The sequence below is a fragment of the Galeopterus variegatus genome, unplaced genomic scaffold, assembly GCF_000696425.1.
Source record: "Galeopterus variegatus unplaced genomic scaffold, G_variegatus-3.0.2 Scaffold1813, whole genome shotgun sequence".
NCBI lineage: Eukaryota > Metazoa > Chordata > Mammalia > Dermoptera > Cynocephalidae > Galeopterus > Galeopterus variegatus.
This window is the reverse complement of record NW_007727924.1, coordinates 56,960-71,122: the sequence shown is the minus strand read 5'-3', so window position 1 is coordinate 71,122 and position 14,163 is coordinate 56,960. Positions and strand designations below refer to the sequence as shown.

The 14,163-nt window shown below is 38.7% G+C and overlaps 1 protein-coding gene across 2 annotated transcripts in view; it reads left to right on the top strand.

Moving 5' to 3' along the window:
• MLLT3 (myeloid/lymphoid or mixed-lineage leukemia (trithorax homolog, Drosophila); translocated to, 3) overlaps window positions 1-14,163 on the top strand; it is a 278,524-nt gene that overhangs the window by 260,215 nt on the left and 4,146 nt on the right. For both annotated transcript variants that reach the window (XM_008579114.1, XM_008579115.1), the window contains 4 exons: window positions 1,074-1,203; window positions 3,770-3,869; window positions 9,402-9,473; window positions 10,639-10,710. In XM_008579114.1, the coding sequence (XP_008577336.1) occupies window positions 1,074-1,203; window positions 3,770-3,869; window positions 9,402-9,473; window positions 10,639-10,710 (374 nt within the window). The remainder of the gene's footprint in view (window positions 1-1,073; window positions 1,204-3,769; window positions 3,870-9,401; window positions 9,474-10,638; window positions 10,711-14,163) is intronic.

Here is a 14,163-nt window from a genome sequence, read left to right as displayed (position 1 = left end):
ATCCCGTAGCCGGTCCCGGTCCGGTACGGGTGCGACACTGAGGGTTGCGATCCGTTGCCAGACACGAAAAAAGACAAAAAGGAAGAACTGAGTTAGTGATGGGTCAGACATTCCTATCATAGATTAGACTTTAGGAATTGTCTAATCCAGAATGAAAGTGCCTCTCTGAGTTTCTTGATTGCCTTTACAATCTCTTTCTTCTGTTAAGATTAAAAATATCTATCTTCTTTTCATCACAGAATAGCGAAGTGAAAATAAGCCACACTAATGAGTTTTTGTATGCATGTGTGTTCTCAGTTTTGACCTGTCCTGGAATAAAATTAGTTATGGCTTGATTTTTTTCCCCCCTCCCATTTAATACTGGATACCGTCTTGAATTTTCTGGGTACCTGATTTATTACATGGTCTTATTTATGTTAATATATGCTGGTATTTTGCCAGGAACTTCTTAAAAAGTAAAATGAAAATTGGCTGCATAAAATTGTTGCAAGAAGACCTTGTGTCCAAGATCAATATGAAGATCAGAAATAGGACATTACACTATGGAATTGAAATACTTTATGATCTGAACTTAACTGAAATGCTTGCTTGATCTGAAATTGACCTTGAAATAAAAGGAACAGCTAAAACAGCTAAACCTTAATAGATCAAAAACTACCACACAAAAGCTGCATTGCCCAGAACAAGTTACAACCACAGTAATTTATTAATCTCAATTTTTCAATACATGGATTAACCTAACTAACAAAACATTCAATTCTACTAATAGATCTTTCTCTTTCTTTTTAGGTATAATTTTTCTTAGGGAAGAAAAATATACAGGAAAGAATCCTAGGAAATAGAGATTCTTTAATGAACATTTTTGGAAATCTCTTATGAAAACAGTAGTGTTTTGGCAGAGGTTTCACTCTAGAAACTGTACCAAATTTGTCTTATAAATTGTATAAATATATATGATAATGATTATTTTTAACTGGCGTTCAGTGCTGGTAAGCATTTCTGTGTGTCTGATATGGCTAAGCATGTTTAAAGTAGTATGTTTGATTGCCTGTGGTTCACTTGTCATTACTCAGGTCCTTTAAGGTCTATAATGAAAGATCTGCATTCTGATGACAATGAGGAGGAATCGGATGAAGGAGAGGATAATGACAATGACTCTGAAATGGAGAGACCTGTAAATAGAGGAGGTAGCCGAAGTCGCAGGTGAGTGTCTCAGACAGAAAGAGGTTCCCTGCAGTTGAGTCATACCTTTTCACTACACCTGCTAGTATAATCACAGCAAAGGTGTGAAATGTCAAAAACAGTAGCAGTCAATGGGCACATTCGTTTGCTGCGGAGACACCTTGGTGTGCTTACACTCACCTCTACAGGGCACTCTTTCTGCTTTTCTCAGAAAGGAGAGGTTTTCCCTCTAAAACATTTATAGGAAAAAGTCATATTAGAAGTTCTTGTTCTTGAAAGGATATGCCAAGTGGCAGAATTGACTGCTGAAATCGTCTGTTTTCATTTGAAGAGTTTGTGTAGATCCATTGCCGGAGGTAGTCTCAGAATTTGAAGAAATGTGTTTGCTGTTTGTAGTTAGAAATACATAATTGGCTCCAGTGAATTATGTGTGTGACCTAATTAAAGCTAGGATCACCTGTGTGTGTTTTCCAGAAAATAAATTCCTTTTAAGTGTGCTGACAATTAGGTTCCTTAAGTAGCTTTAATGCTGTGAGGCATAATTCCACATTATAAGATGGTAATTCATGTCACTTATAATTAATAGTCAACTTGAAATTGCCTTGAGGATTTTGTTTATCATGAGGAAAACAAATAGGCATGCTTACTTTAATGTGTTTTGAGTAGAAAAATGTGAATCTACTTGAACTTAAAATCCAATTACACTTATAATATATTGAATCTTTTCCCATTATTAATTACTGTGTAGAAGGTCCTAAAATTCCTGAAAAGAATGCAGTTTTCACCCAGACTAGACAGACCATATGCTTCCTATTTGGCAATGCCTTAGTGTCCTTTAAGAAGAGCCTTTTTAGGATATGTCAAATCTCTTAATGACTGTTCCTTAGGGCCATACTCAACACATCTCTCTCCACCTTGTTTCCTAAACTCACTTGTCTATATTTGTTTTAAACAGGAGAAAATGAGGAACCTTATAGCCTTGGTCTTAAAACATTTCGCTTTAGAAGTCCTACAACTGACAAAAAGGAAACTGGTAGTGCATAAAGACCTAAAGGGACTGAAACTTTGAGTTAAGGAATTTACTTTTAACAACCCAAATCCTAACCACTGGCTGCTCTCAAATTTAGCTGATGAAAATTACATGACCTATTTAGACAATCTCCCAAATTGTTATATAGAAGATCTGGATATTCTGATTAGCTGTTGCCCACCACATACTGTCCCATCCCGAGTCCATGTGGGTGAGATCATACATATTTGTGAGATGTCTGATGTGGCTATGCATTATTGGGAACGTTTTTCTTTTCCCCACCTGACATGTGCTGTTCTCATGGCAGTGCCAGTATACATTTGATCTTCACTGCACTTGTGAAGTCTCAACTGTTTAATCAGTTTAAATACTCAGCCTTCCACTTCAGTCAAGAAGCATTTTAAAGCAGCGTTTCAACTGAACACTTCATTAATGTAATTTAGTTAAGAAAAACAAGTTCCATCAGTTTTTGCTAAAGGAATATCCCAGTGTATTATTTTCATTTCTTATCTTGTATCTTGTCTGTCTGAATATATAATAGAGCTAGAATGTGATTGCCTATTCAGAGTGAAAGAACTATTCGGATTTCTAAAGCATTTTCTGTTTCTGAGAAGAACTTTATATTAGGTTACTATATTACTGGAGAAAGGAAGCAAATACTGAAGGACATTTCTGACGGAGGACTCGCATTCAGCAGAGTAGAATAAAGAAATATCTCCTACCCTGGCTAAAAGAAAATTCCATTTTATTCTGAAAAAGAAAAAGTAGAGGACGAGGTGTATTTTTATTGTCTTTAGTTGTTGAAGATCTCATCCTATTTTTCTAAAGCAGTTGTCCTAAACACATTGTGTCTTTGTTTTGTGTATTCAGTTAATTGTACCAGTGTTCAGAACTAGAGGCAGACTTGAACAGAGACACGATGGAGGTGATTATTGGTGGTTCCAGCATGTGGGGCTTCACCTATCTCTGCCTTAGATGTCACTCTGAGCTGTCAGTGGTGCAGGGCTGTAGGCTATATTCTTCTGAGTAGTTGCCTCCACTCCCACAGACTATTCTAGCTCTGTTTGTAACTTTTCCATCCATAGCAAAGAGGCAAAGGGAAAGGAAAATAAATGTAGTAATGTATGAACTCTGATTTTGTTGATCTTCTGTAAGCTTGAGTGGTGTGCTTGATGATAGTGGGTAGGTGGAGCTGGGAAAGGGAAATAAATGGATAAATGAGACCAGTAAAGTATAGTGGCTGAGCACTAGCTTTGAGTGACATTGCTTGGGTTTGCATTCTAGAGCCACCACTTTTACCTCTGTGACCCTAGGTGAGAGACCCAGTCTAAGTCTCAATTTACTCATCTGTGAAATAGGGGATCATAAAAAGAGAAATGGCAGATCAAGCACTTAACACAGTTGCCGATACAAAGTAAGTGCTTGTTAGATGTTGTTTAAACAAACTTTTCAATGGTTAGTGTTTGGAATCCTTGCTTTCCATGCCTATTCCACAGATATTTCAAGAATTGTCTGTTTACAGTGATGCATACAACTTCTTTCTCTGTTTCTTTTCAGAGTTAGCTTAAGTGATGGCAGCGATAGTGAAAGCAGTTCTGCTTCTTCACCCCTACATCATGAACCTCCACCACCCTTATTAAAAACCAACAACAACCAGGTAAATAGTGGGGTTTGCACTTTTTAAAGCTGCATAACTAGGTGTAATTGTTTTTATAGGGAACACAAAACTTTTTGCCTCTGAATTTTAAACAAAGTCCCTCTTGATGCCAAATAAATGGGAAGCCACATCCTTAGGAATAAACACATATAGGAAAAGAACGTCTGTTGTCATGAGAAGATGAGTATGTTCCATTGGATGGGTTAATTAAGCAGGTGCAGGAAGGAATGATGACAAAAAGTATTGCCCATTTACTCCTGATTTCTATATATTTTAGCCTTCAGCAGTAAGTAGCTGACTTAACTAGAAAGAATATGACCTTTGGTGCTGATATAAAGCCTGGTTCTTTGCTTTACTACTGGTAATTTACTAGTGGGAAGTTAACTTTTAACTTGTGATCCTCGGCTTCCTTATCTGTAAATGACATTAACACCTACCTTGCAGGTTATCGGGAGGATGATAAATAATACATGAGAAGAGCATGAGGCAGTGCACAGCACCTACTTGGCACTCCAGTGATGGTAGATGTTTATTATTATAGGTGCTCTGCCTCAGTTTTCTCATCCAAGAAGAAGGATTATCACTTGGGATTATAAGGAATAATTAATAAAATGCAGAGAAAATAAAGGTCATTATCATTGTTATAAATCAAGTTAAAGGAAAGCTTATTAATTTGACAGTCAACTCAGAATATAGTTATTTGGATAAGGTCTAGGCAGAACTTTAAAGGCTGTGATGAAGAGCTTTTGTTAAACAAATGAATAAGACTGGGATATTTTCATTACTTACTAAAATAAACTGTTTTCAAGTGTCATGAATATTGTAAAAGCCTCATTGTGCAGTGAGTTGATATTCTCATTACCGTAAGTTATTCTTATCTTTTTGTTTAGACAGATTTCCTGTGACCTCACAGTAATTGCTTAATTCAAGTTGCTGTATATTAACTTGAAAATTAAAGAACTGTGCTTTTTAAAAATTAACTCTGTTTTACAGGTGTCCTACAATTTTAAATAGTCTTGCCCTTGAATTTGTGATCTTTGTTTTACTTGGAAAATGTAATTTTATAGCTGAAGACTTTTTATTTACATATTGTGTAAAGCATGAGCGTCGATCTCTTAAAATTTAAAATTGCTCTTGTATTAAGTTTATTTACAACTTAAATCCTTCATTGTTAAGTAGGAATGATACCAGTGCTCTTTACTGGACCAGTTACAGTTCGCCTGCAGTTTCTTTGTGTCCTACATGTGAATGAAAGAAAGCCCAGCCTTGTCATCTGTTGCAGATGGGTTGTTCACTGAGTTGTTAACTTCGTATTTCCCATCCTGGCTCCTTGCTGTCCCTGCTCCTCCCCACCTCCAGGGACAGCTGTGCCCATGGCTCAGCCTTCTCTCACTTCTGGCGTGGCGGTCCACCACCACAGGTCAGGCATTTTTGTGGAAAGTAAACAGAGGAAGGACATAACACCGTGACCATTCAGTTGAGGAGAACACTGGGTTGGCTAACTAAATAACCTGGGATCATTCTGTAAATTTTTGCTTCAGTAAGAGCCGGCAAAAGAACAGAATTAGGACCTTGACTGTATTTTTATATCCACTTTAAACCTATTTCGGCTTGATTTCTGCTTCCAGTGGGTCGTGTATCAGAATTGGGACACTTCATGGGCTGCAGCAGTGGCGGTGCCAGGAGTGCAGGATGTTAGGGTGTGCTTTTGTGCCCCTCATGCACCTCCATCAGCATCTCCCCCAAGCATGGTTGAGACCAGGCTTGCTGAGTCAGTGCAGCTCAAGAAACCCCTGTTTTGCCCTTCAAACCCAATACCTGCCCTGAAACCCTTTGTGAATGGGCAGTTTTGAGCTGGACCCCGGCTTTACGGAAAGGTTTAGATTTTTTGTCAGACTGTTTTTTTTTTTTTAACCTGTCTGGCAAAACAAAAGCAAAGACAATTAGTATCATCTCTCTGAAGATGGTAAAAATTACTTATCTGATAAAATGGCATACCACTGGTTCCTTGGCATGTTTACTTGACAAATGTTGCTTCACACGTGTGAACCATTAATCTGCCATGAATACTCAGTTCTATGTCACTTTCTCCATGCACCTATAAGCATAATAAGAAAGTCCATATGCTTATACTTTTAGGTAGTCTGGGACAGGAAGGAAACGTATGTATCACAGGAGTGCTTACCTCCTTGGAGCTATGTCTTGGAGCCGAGAGCAAGAAAAGGTTTTTTAAAACTTTGTTTAGTCCTGGTTCCTTAACCCCTTTAATCACCTGCACTGGGTCAAGTGTGAGGCTATCCCTTTAAGGCAGTGTTCTAGGACTCAAAAAAATTGCTAGTATTTCTTAGTTCTCCATGCTAATGGAGTGAGAGAGTAAAAATTTCTTAAAAACCTAAAAGTCTCTTAAATTTCACTATAGAATGTGTTTTTAGTCTTTGAATATGTGTGTGTCCATGAAAGAGGAGAATCTGAAATTTTACATCAAATAAAATAGATAAAAACATACCGGGAAGGCCCAACTCTGAAATGGGAAGACTGAGTTTCCTCTTCCGTACCCCTTGTCTGTTCTCTATCTGCAAATTGAAAATGATTTCTTAAGCTTCTGTAAAGTACCAGGCAAAGTTAAACTGCCTGTTGCCTTTTCTCAAATATTCCAGGGACTAGGGAAGAGAAGTATTAGAGTCAAACATATTCTAACTACTGAAAAAAAGTGAACAGAGAGAGAGCACCACATGTCAACAAAGCAAGTAATTAACCTGAATATTGTTCAGAGCTACTAATGATTATTAACATGAAAGATCTATCAGTGTTAATCCGTCTGCTGAATAATTGAGTTGTCATTCCTCACAAAGAGATACCAAAAAACATAATCTTGAAAATTTGATTCTTAAACTGTATACTCAAATTAAATATAGAAGTGCCACTACTCGCCATTCTTCTGTTTTCAGAGATTACGATATCTATAAATGGTGCATCAAGGCAGCTTGGGTGGCTGTTTCTTTCAGTATCGCTTAATAAAAAATAATAGAGTGTTGCACCATTTTAACCAGAGATGATTTTTTCACCCCAAACCTCCCTTATGTGAATTTCAAACAAAAACAAAACGCCAGATTTTCTTTAGTCAAAAGTATGGCAGAGAGGGAGAGGTGAGAGGACTTGAAGGAAGGAAGTGATCCATTGGACTCGAGTTAATATTCAGAATATCATAAATCACCTTCCAGCCTTCAAGGCATGTTGAATGAAATTAAAAAGAGTCCATCCAGTTCAACTGGTTTGCAGTAAGCCTGCGGAAGACAAGGTGTTGTACTTTTATATTCAGGAGTCGTTTCCCTAAAGATAAGAAATGATCATAAATAAAACAATTGTCTTCAGCACGGCTCAGCTCTCTCAGAATGAGGTTTTGACAAAGCTGTTTATTTTGGAGCAGGGAGAGATCAAAGAAGGAAGATTAACTGAGTCCTCTCTGGGCAGCCACTCAGTAACTTGAGGCGGGTCACTGACACCCGGAGCTTTTGTTCCTGCCACTGCAGCTTCAGAAGAAAGAAACTAGGATTTCAATGTATTTTGGCCTTCTGTGCTGTAGCACTTACGGAATGTGTGGGGTGGGACTTAAGCGCCCAAATGTTCTGTCTATTTTCTGCTTTGAAGAGAAGGTGGCAGAACTCTCTAAACCTAGTTAAGCACAGTTCCATTGCAAATATAGTGTCTTCAGTCACTTTCGACACCCGGAGTGCAGCAAGTTGGGGGAGGGGATTGTGGGAGGAGATGGATATGATGGGAACAAAATTCAGTTCTCTCCTGCACAAGGCAAGTAGGCAGGCACTGTTTTTTTCTCTTGCCTGAAATCTCAGTGGATAGTGTCTGCGTTGCCCAGCCCAGCATCTGAGTTGGCGAGGAGTGCCATCTACTGACCTACTTACTCCTAGGTCTCTGAGCACTGATTTTCCCCTTGAGGTCTCATTTCCAACAACAATAGAGAGGAGGAAATTCTGAACACAGTGAAGTGTTTGGTTTCCTTTACAGTGGAGCATGTTAAAAACGATTGTCTTGCCTCTGCTATTAAGTAATTTCCTTGTGTTACCAAAAGTATTGTATTTTCAGTTAGCCTGGTCAAATTGGTCATTTGGTTATCTTAATGTTAAAAATGAAGAAATAAATTAATTCTCTGGAAAAACTGTTAGAAGCATACTTCTTACCTGTGCATTCTCAATACAAAGAAAGATATACTGTTTAGGAGTAGTTGGTCTTTTCCAGAATGTCCTGGCCTTATCCTCAACGAGAACAATGTTTATCAATATTACAAATGTTAAAGCCGAGTGGGAATCTGGATATTATCTTTCTTGTTCATCTCTCTCATTTCATTTTTTGAGGCCCCCAAATGTTAAATGACAGGGCTAGGTTTCTGAGCCTAATCAGTACTCTTACTTCTACAAATCAAAAGTGGACTCATTCTTAAAATCTTATGTTATGGAACATGGTAGACCTGTGAACAGAACAGTGACTGAGTTTGGACAGATAGTGGGTAAGGAGAAGAATAGTAGGAATATGCAACTTCTTAAAATAGTCCTTTATTTGGCTTTTTCTTTCTTAATATTAGTCTCCTATTATAAAAACTCACTCGTAATGAGTTATAATGAAAAGGACAAATGATTTTGCTTTTTATATTTATACATTTTTGTAAACACTCATCATTAATAAATCTAGTGGTTCTTGGCCTTTTCAAGAAGGCCGTTTTAAAGTATTTCCCTCATAATCCTCAATTTTGAAGATCCTGTCTAATAAATAAGCTACATTTATTAAATAATAATTTGTTTCTCCTTTTCAATAATTGGAAACATAGCTCCCCACCAAAGCTTCTGAACAGTATGCAGAACTACTATTCATAACTTAAGTTGTAATCAGTCCAGATTAAAGGAAAGGCACTTGGTGTTTTGCCACGGGTAAACATCATTTCTTGAAACACAGAAGACAGTCCTGTCTCTTTATTTCTTGAGTTGGAGGATCCCAAATTGGGATCAACCGGTGTAACTGAAGACCATCTTCATTTCCAAAGCTGCATCAATTTAGTGGATATGAATAACTTGGAATCTAAAAGCAGGTACTAAAAAGGGCATTTGAGTGTTTGTTTTTATCTTCCCTAGTGTAGTGAGCATTGGTAGTCATGCTGAAACAGCAGAATGGATAGGAAAAAATTCTTGCCAGAGGGGACTGTAATCTCAGTACAACTCAGCTGTTGTACATATGTGTGAGAGTGTTGTCGCAAAAGAGAAGCAGCCTTGGAAGGGTAGATCAATTTCCTTATTGTCAACTTTTTTTTAAGTTCTATTGCTCTGACTCAGCATTTCAGATACAAGTAATTTATTTTCCCAGAAAATGTAAAATTAGAACAGAAGAAAGAAAATGTATAGAGAAGAAATACTATTTGGAAAGTGATGTTGTACTTTTCATTCAGTGAGTGCCTTTGTTTATGTGGTGGGTTAGCTAAGAAGTGCTTGAAGTAAAATTTAATACAGTGCTCTCTTTGATCCCTAGATTCTTGAAGTGAAAAGTCCAATAAAGCAAAGCAAATCAGATAAGCAAATAAAGAACGGTGAATGTGACAAGGTAGGCTTTCAGTCCATTACTGTGACTGTTGCGGCACTGTCAAGTCTTCTACTTCTTTGTGTTCTCCTTGATCATCCTTGCTGCTTCTCACTCCATTTTCATCAGAAGTACCCAAGATTCCCAAATGATAAGTACTTCATTGGAGGGCTTTGTAGTTAGTTTTCCATGTCTTGCTTATACCTTCAGTATTATATTAAGCTTGGCTTTATGCTCCTATTTGCCATGATGCCTACATTGCCAAGTGATTTCCTGTGCATTGAATTGGGAAGTAAGAGAACTGTGGGAGAGGTAGGTGGGTTAGGGAATCTCATATGTAAGTGAGCAAGACATCTGATCCTAGTACAGTATTCTTTCCTAAAGTATGCATCATGCATCTGAAATCTGACTGCAAGACCTGGTGGGGGTTAAGTCACCTGGAATGGGCAGGGCCCCATGCTTTTCCGAGTCAATGCAGAGCTCTTTAATGCTTTGTGAATCTTTCCTTTGCCTTTATTGCAGATGGTGGTGGGGACACCCATGCAGTTAGGCTAACAAAGACACATGAGTCTAAGCACGTGGAAAGAAAGGTGTCCCTCTGCCCTTTCAAAGGAGCTCTTCACAAACAAGATGCTAGTTTGGATAGTGATTTGTTTTTCATAAGATATTCTTCTGTTCTGTCACTTGTTGGCATCGTTTACTAGCAATGTTTGGTTTTGGGGTTTTTTTTTAAAGAATTTGCCCTGACATAATTGGTAATGTGCATTTATACTTCCACGTTCAAACTTAGACTTTTTTCTCTTAGTCAAAAACCTTCTGAGATTAAAGAATAAAAAAGTAAAAGTAGCCTGTCTTAACATGTTCAAACTCACAATTTAGCATTGAATTTCCCTACTCTTTGTAGAGGATTGTTGTGGGGAGGTGAGTCTACTCACTTGAATTTTGTTGAAAGCAAATAAATGCAAGAATTCCCTCCACCCCTACCCTTTTTTTTAAAGGCTGGCTTGGTAAAGGTAATGATCAGGCCAGGAGAGTCTTGGTCTGCAGAAGTGTTTGGGCACTGATTCCCCGCAGCCTGGGGTAGAGTGGGAGAATGAAGACCCTCCAACTGTTGCTTATGTTTTCACTTATTTCTTTTGAACTGTTTCTTAAAGGGCTTGTTCTTTTGGGGGATACTCTTCTCTTTCAGGCATACCTAGATGAACTGGTAGAACTTCACAGAAGGTTAATGACACTGAGGGAAAGACACATTCTGCAACAGGTGAGAAATGCTTTTTTTTTAGCACACCCTTTTCAGAAACCTCAAGGCCCGGTTTGTCCTGGGGTGATGTGATAGCATATGGAGACCACTGCAGCCCCACATCATCAGAACCTGGGCAAATGCTGTCTGTAGAAGCATTGGGAGCAGGTTCTCATTGCCAAGGCCACCTGGAAGTCTATTCTGGAACTCTGGTGCTTATCTCCCTCCCCTGGTGCTGCGGATGATGAGAACCGAGCACTTTTGGAGGTGATACTGGAATGTAGTGATCCCTCTGCTGGCTGATGATATAATGTGTGCTGAGGGACAGGAACAATAGGAATGCAGACCCTTTGGGGCCAGGCTTCTGGTTTCATGGGAAAACAGTGATAAGAATTTGAGTCAAGTGTTGTAAACATTTGTGATTCAATTTAGTAACCTTTTGCCAATGCTATTCTAAGGAAAATAAATATTTTCTCCATTTCCCTTATCTTGTATACCGCACATTCTATTATTATGAACTCAGCTGTGGAATACTTGTAGTGTGGAAAAATTTCCATTAGTACAATTTGATGTTTTGAGAAGATAAGAAGGGTGGTTTTTAGTTTTCATACAGTCACAGTACATGCCTCTCTATTGCATTAACAGTAGCTATTGGTAAAATAATTTTTCTTTAACACCCAAAGAGAAGGCTGTGCATTCTAAATTTCAAAGCGGGTTTGTAGATTGTTTCACTGTTTGAATTTTTTTCTTTACTACTTTCAAATGATTTAAAGTTAGTACTTAATCTACCCCAGCTGTGTGTGGTTCATTTTTTTAAAAAAAATGTTTAATGGCTGATGGCCACATTTATATTCTGTGTACATTTTTGTTTAAATCTATAAATACATACTCTCAAACTTGCCAAGTTTACTGATTGGTCTGCAAGCTTTTAACCCTTTTAGAATTTTACATGTGAATAAAAGACTATAGGCCTATGATTATTAGTTGCAAATAAGTTGCATTTCTTGTGTTTCCTTTTCAGTGAGTATAGGTAGGGGAGCGGGATTTAAGTGGCTTACCTTAAGTCATAGTCTAGTACTTTGCTAGTATTTTTCTTTTGCTTTCTTTTGTATTTCTGAAAATTGTTTTACTTCTGCTTGCCATACCTATTATTAGGGGCTAACTGACTGAGTGCTGATGTTAAATCTATTAGCTGACCTTCCCATCCCTTCCCAAACATATACTCTGAACAACTGTAGAACAATTGTCCAATAAAGCTATTAATATTCAAGTTGCGCCCAAATAGTGAGTCTCATAGGAGGGTGAGACAGATGTTTGGGCAGCGTTGGGACACCTTCACAAAGAAAGCCCAGTCAGTGAGTCAGGGATACTGGGCAGGGTCTTACTTTGGGGTGTCATTGACATTACCAATTTAATGTTGTCCTTTATTTTGATCTTTGAAAGAATTGTGAGGGAAGGTGGCTTACTTGAGAATTCCATCCAAGTGGATTATTTTAGTATTCTAGAGGGAGAGAGTAATATCTATGAATTTTTAACCTGGCATAAAGGCACTCCAGGGCACACAGCATTTCACCCTAATTGCATTCCCAGGCTGGTTGAAAGCTCTCAGTCTTTGGCCTTTTGCCTTGTAATGCAGCTGAGGCTTGTGATTATGATACCATGATGCATGTCCTGTCACGGTTTACTGCTTAATTAATTCCTATTGTAAAACATGGCACTATTGAGGACTAATGTTATTCTCCACCTTGAGGGCTGCTCATCTCGTGGAATGCATTCCACAAAATCTACGTATTTTCTGCTATGCAGACTTGAACACCTGAAGCAGAAATTCTGATGGGCCCAGTATCACATCCTATATCCTTTCCTGTTAAATGCATCCTATCTAAAAATCTGGTCTGACAATTTTATTTGGCTCACAAAAAGTGGTTAATAGCTTTGTTATACTCTGAGGGCCTGCAGTCCTGGCTCTCAGCATCTAGTTTAATGAGCAGAAAGCACTAGATCAAGAGAGCCTGTGTTCCTAAGCCACTTTTCCAGAGGGTAAAACTATAGTAGAGTGGACAAAGTCAAACCAACAGAAATGAAGACCCAGGACTGATTAATAATTTGATTCCTCTTTAAGCCACGTGTTCCACATTTATTCAGAAAGTGAGGTTGAGCACTTCTAACCTCTCCAGCGATTCAGCCTTAAGCCTGGGTTTGCATCCTAGTCTGGAGGGAAGAAAATCAACAAAACTCCGAGAAAAACCAGGGTTTCCTTAGAGGGCAGTTTAGCAATTTAGATACCAGCTATTCTTTTCAAATTATCTTTAGGGAGTGGAGAATGAATGGCATATTGGAGTGTTCCTTCTAACAACATGGAGAACCCTCCCTGAGCAGTGTTCTGCTGAAAATGATTTTCTTGATCCTGGGAAATGGCTTGTCCTGTCTTAGCACCCCTTGTAGATTGGAGCTTGATGACCTGCCTTGTAACCCAGGGTGGGGCACACATGCTTACGTGGTCAACAGTGCTTCCTAGTCCGTAACTGAGGACTTTCCACAGGAAGACCTAAGTCATCCAGACCTGACTCCACTCCAGGCAATAGCGGTTCAAGCGAAGCTTGTTCATTACTCCCCACTCAATGAAGAGGTGGCTTCAGATGGAAAGAACCCTGGTGTTTGAAAATATAATCAGATTAAAAATAATGCATCCACCTTTTTATAATTAAAAACCAGGGTTGGGAGAGGGAGCCATAGATTTAACATGTAATTCTTACTCTGTTTAAAACAAAACAAAACAACTAACAGCCTGCCCGGTAACCCCCTAAAAGGCTGACGTGGCAGGAAATAATCCATCACGAATGTTTTCACAACCATCATCTGAAGAATGAGTTAAGCAGTTTACATACTCTTTCTTTTCCACTACCCTTACATACTCTGTGCCCTTGCCTGCGTTCCTTATCTGCAGTCACTCTATTTTCTGTTATTATTATTATTTTTGATGGGCATTAATTATTGCAGTATGATGCAGGGTAATGGCACCAAGGTAAAGCCCCACTGCATCAGCAGAGAAAGCGCTCCTGCAGAAAGCAACATGCAGTCCTTTGGGCACTAGCAGGATGTGTTCAGGCTTTGTGGCCTGCATCATTGGAATAAAGCATGTTAATGTTGTGTTTCTGATGTGCTAACTATCAGGATTCCTGGAAAGCAGTGCACACTTATTTTTCTTTATAGAGCCTTTACTTAATTGAGGGCGGGGGTATATGCTCTAATAATTCAAATCATTAATGCTGTTCCCTTTGGTAAATAGTCCCGAACTCCCCTATGGCTGCTACTAGTACTACTTTAAGGCTGTCTCTGTATCTACCTTGATGTATTCTTATAGGCTCCCATAAAAATGTAGGGCTCATTTAGTTAGATTTATCAGATCCTCCTTAGATCTTGGTGTGTGTGTGGGGGGGGGGGGGCGGGGGGCAGGGGGGGGCAGGCTGGTTG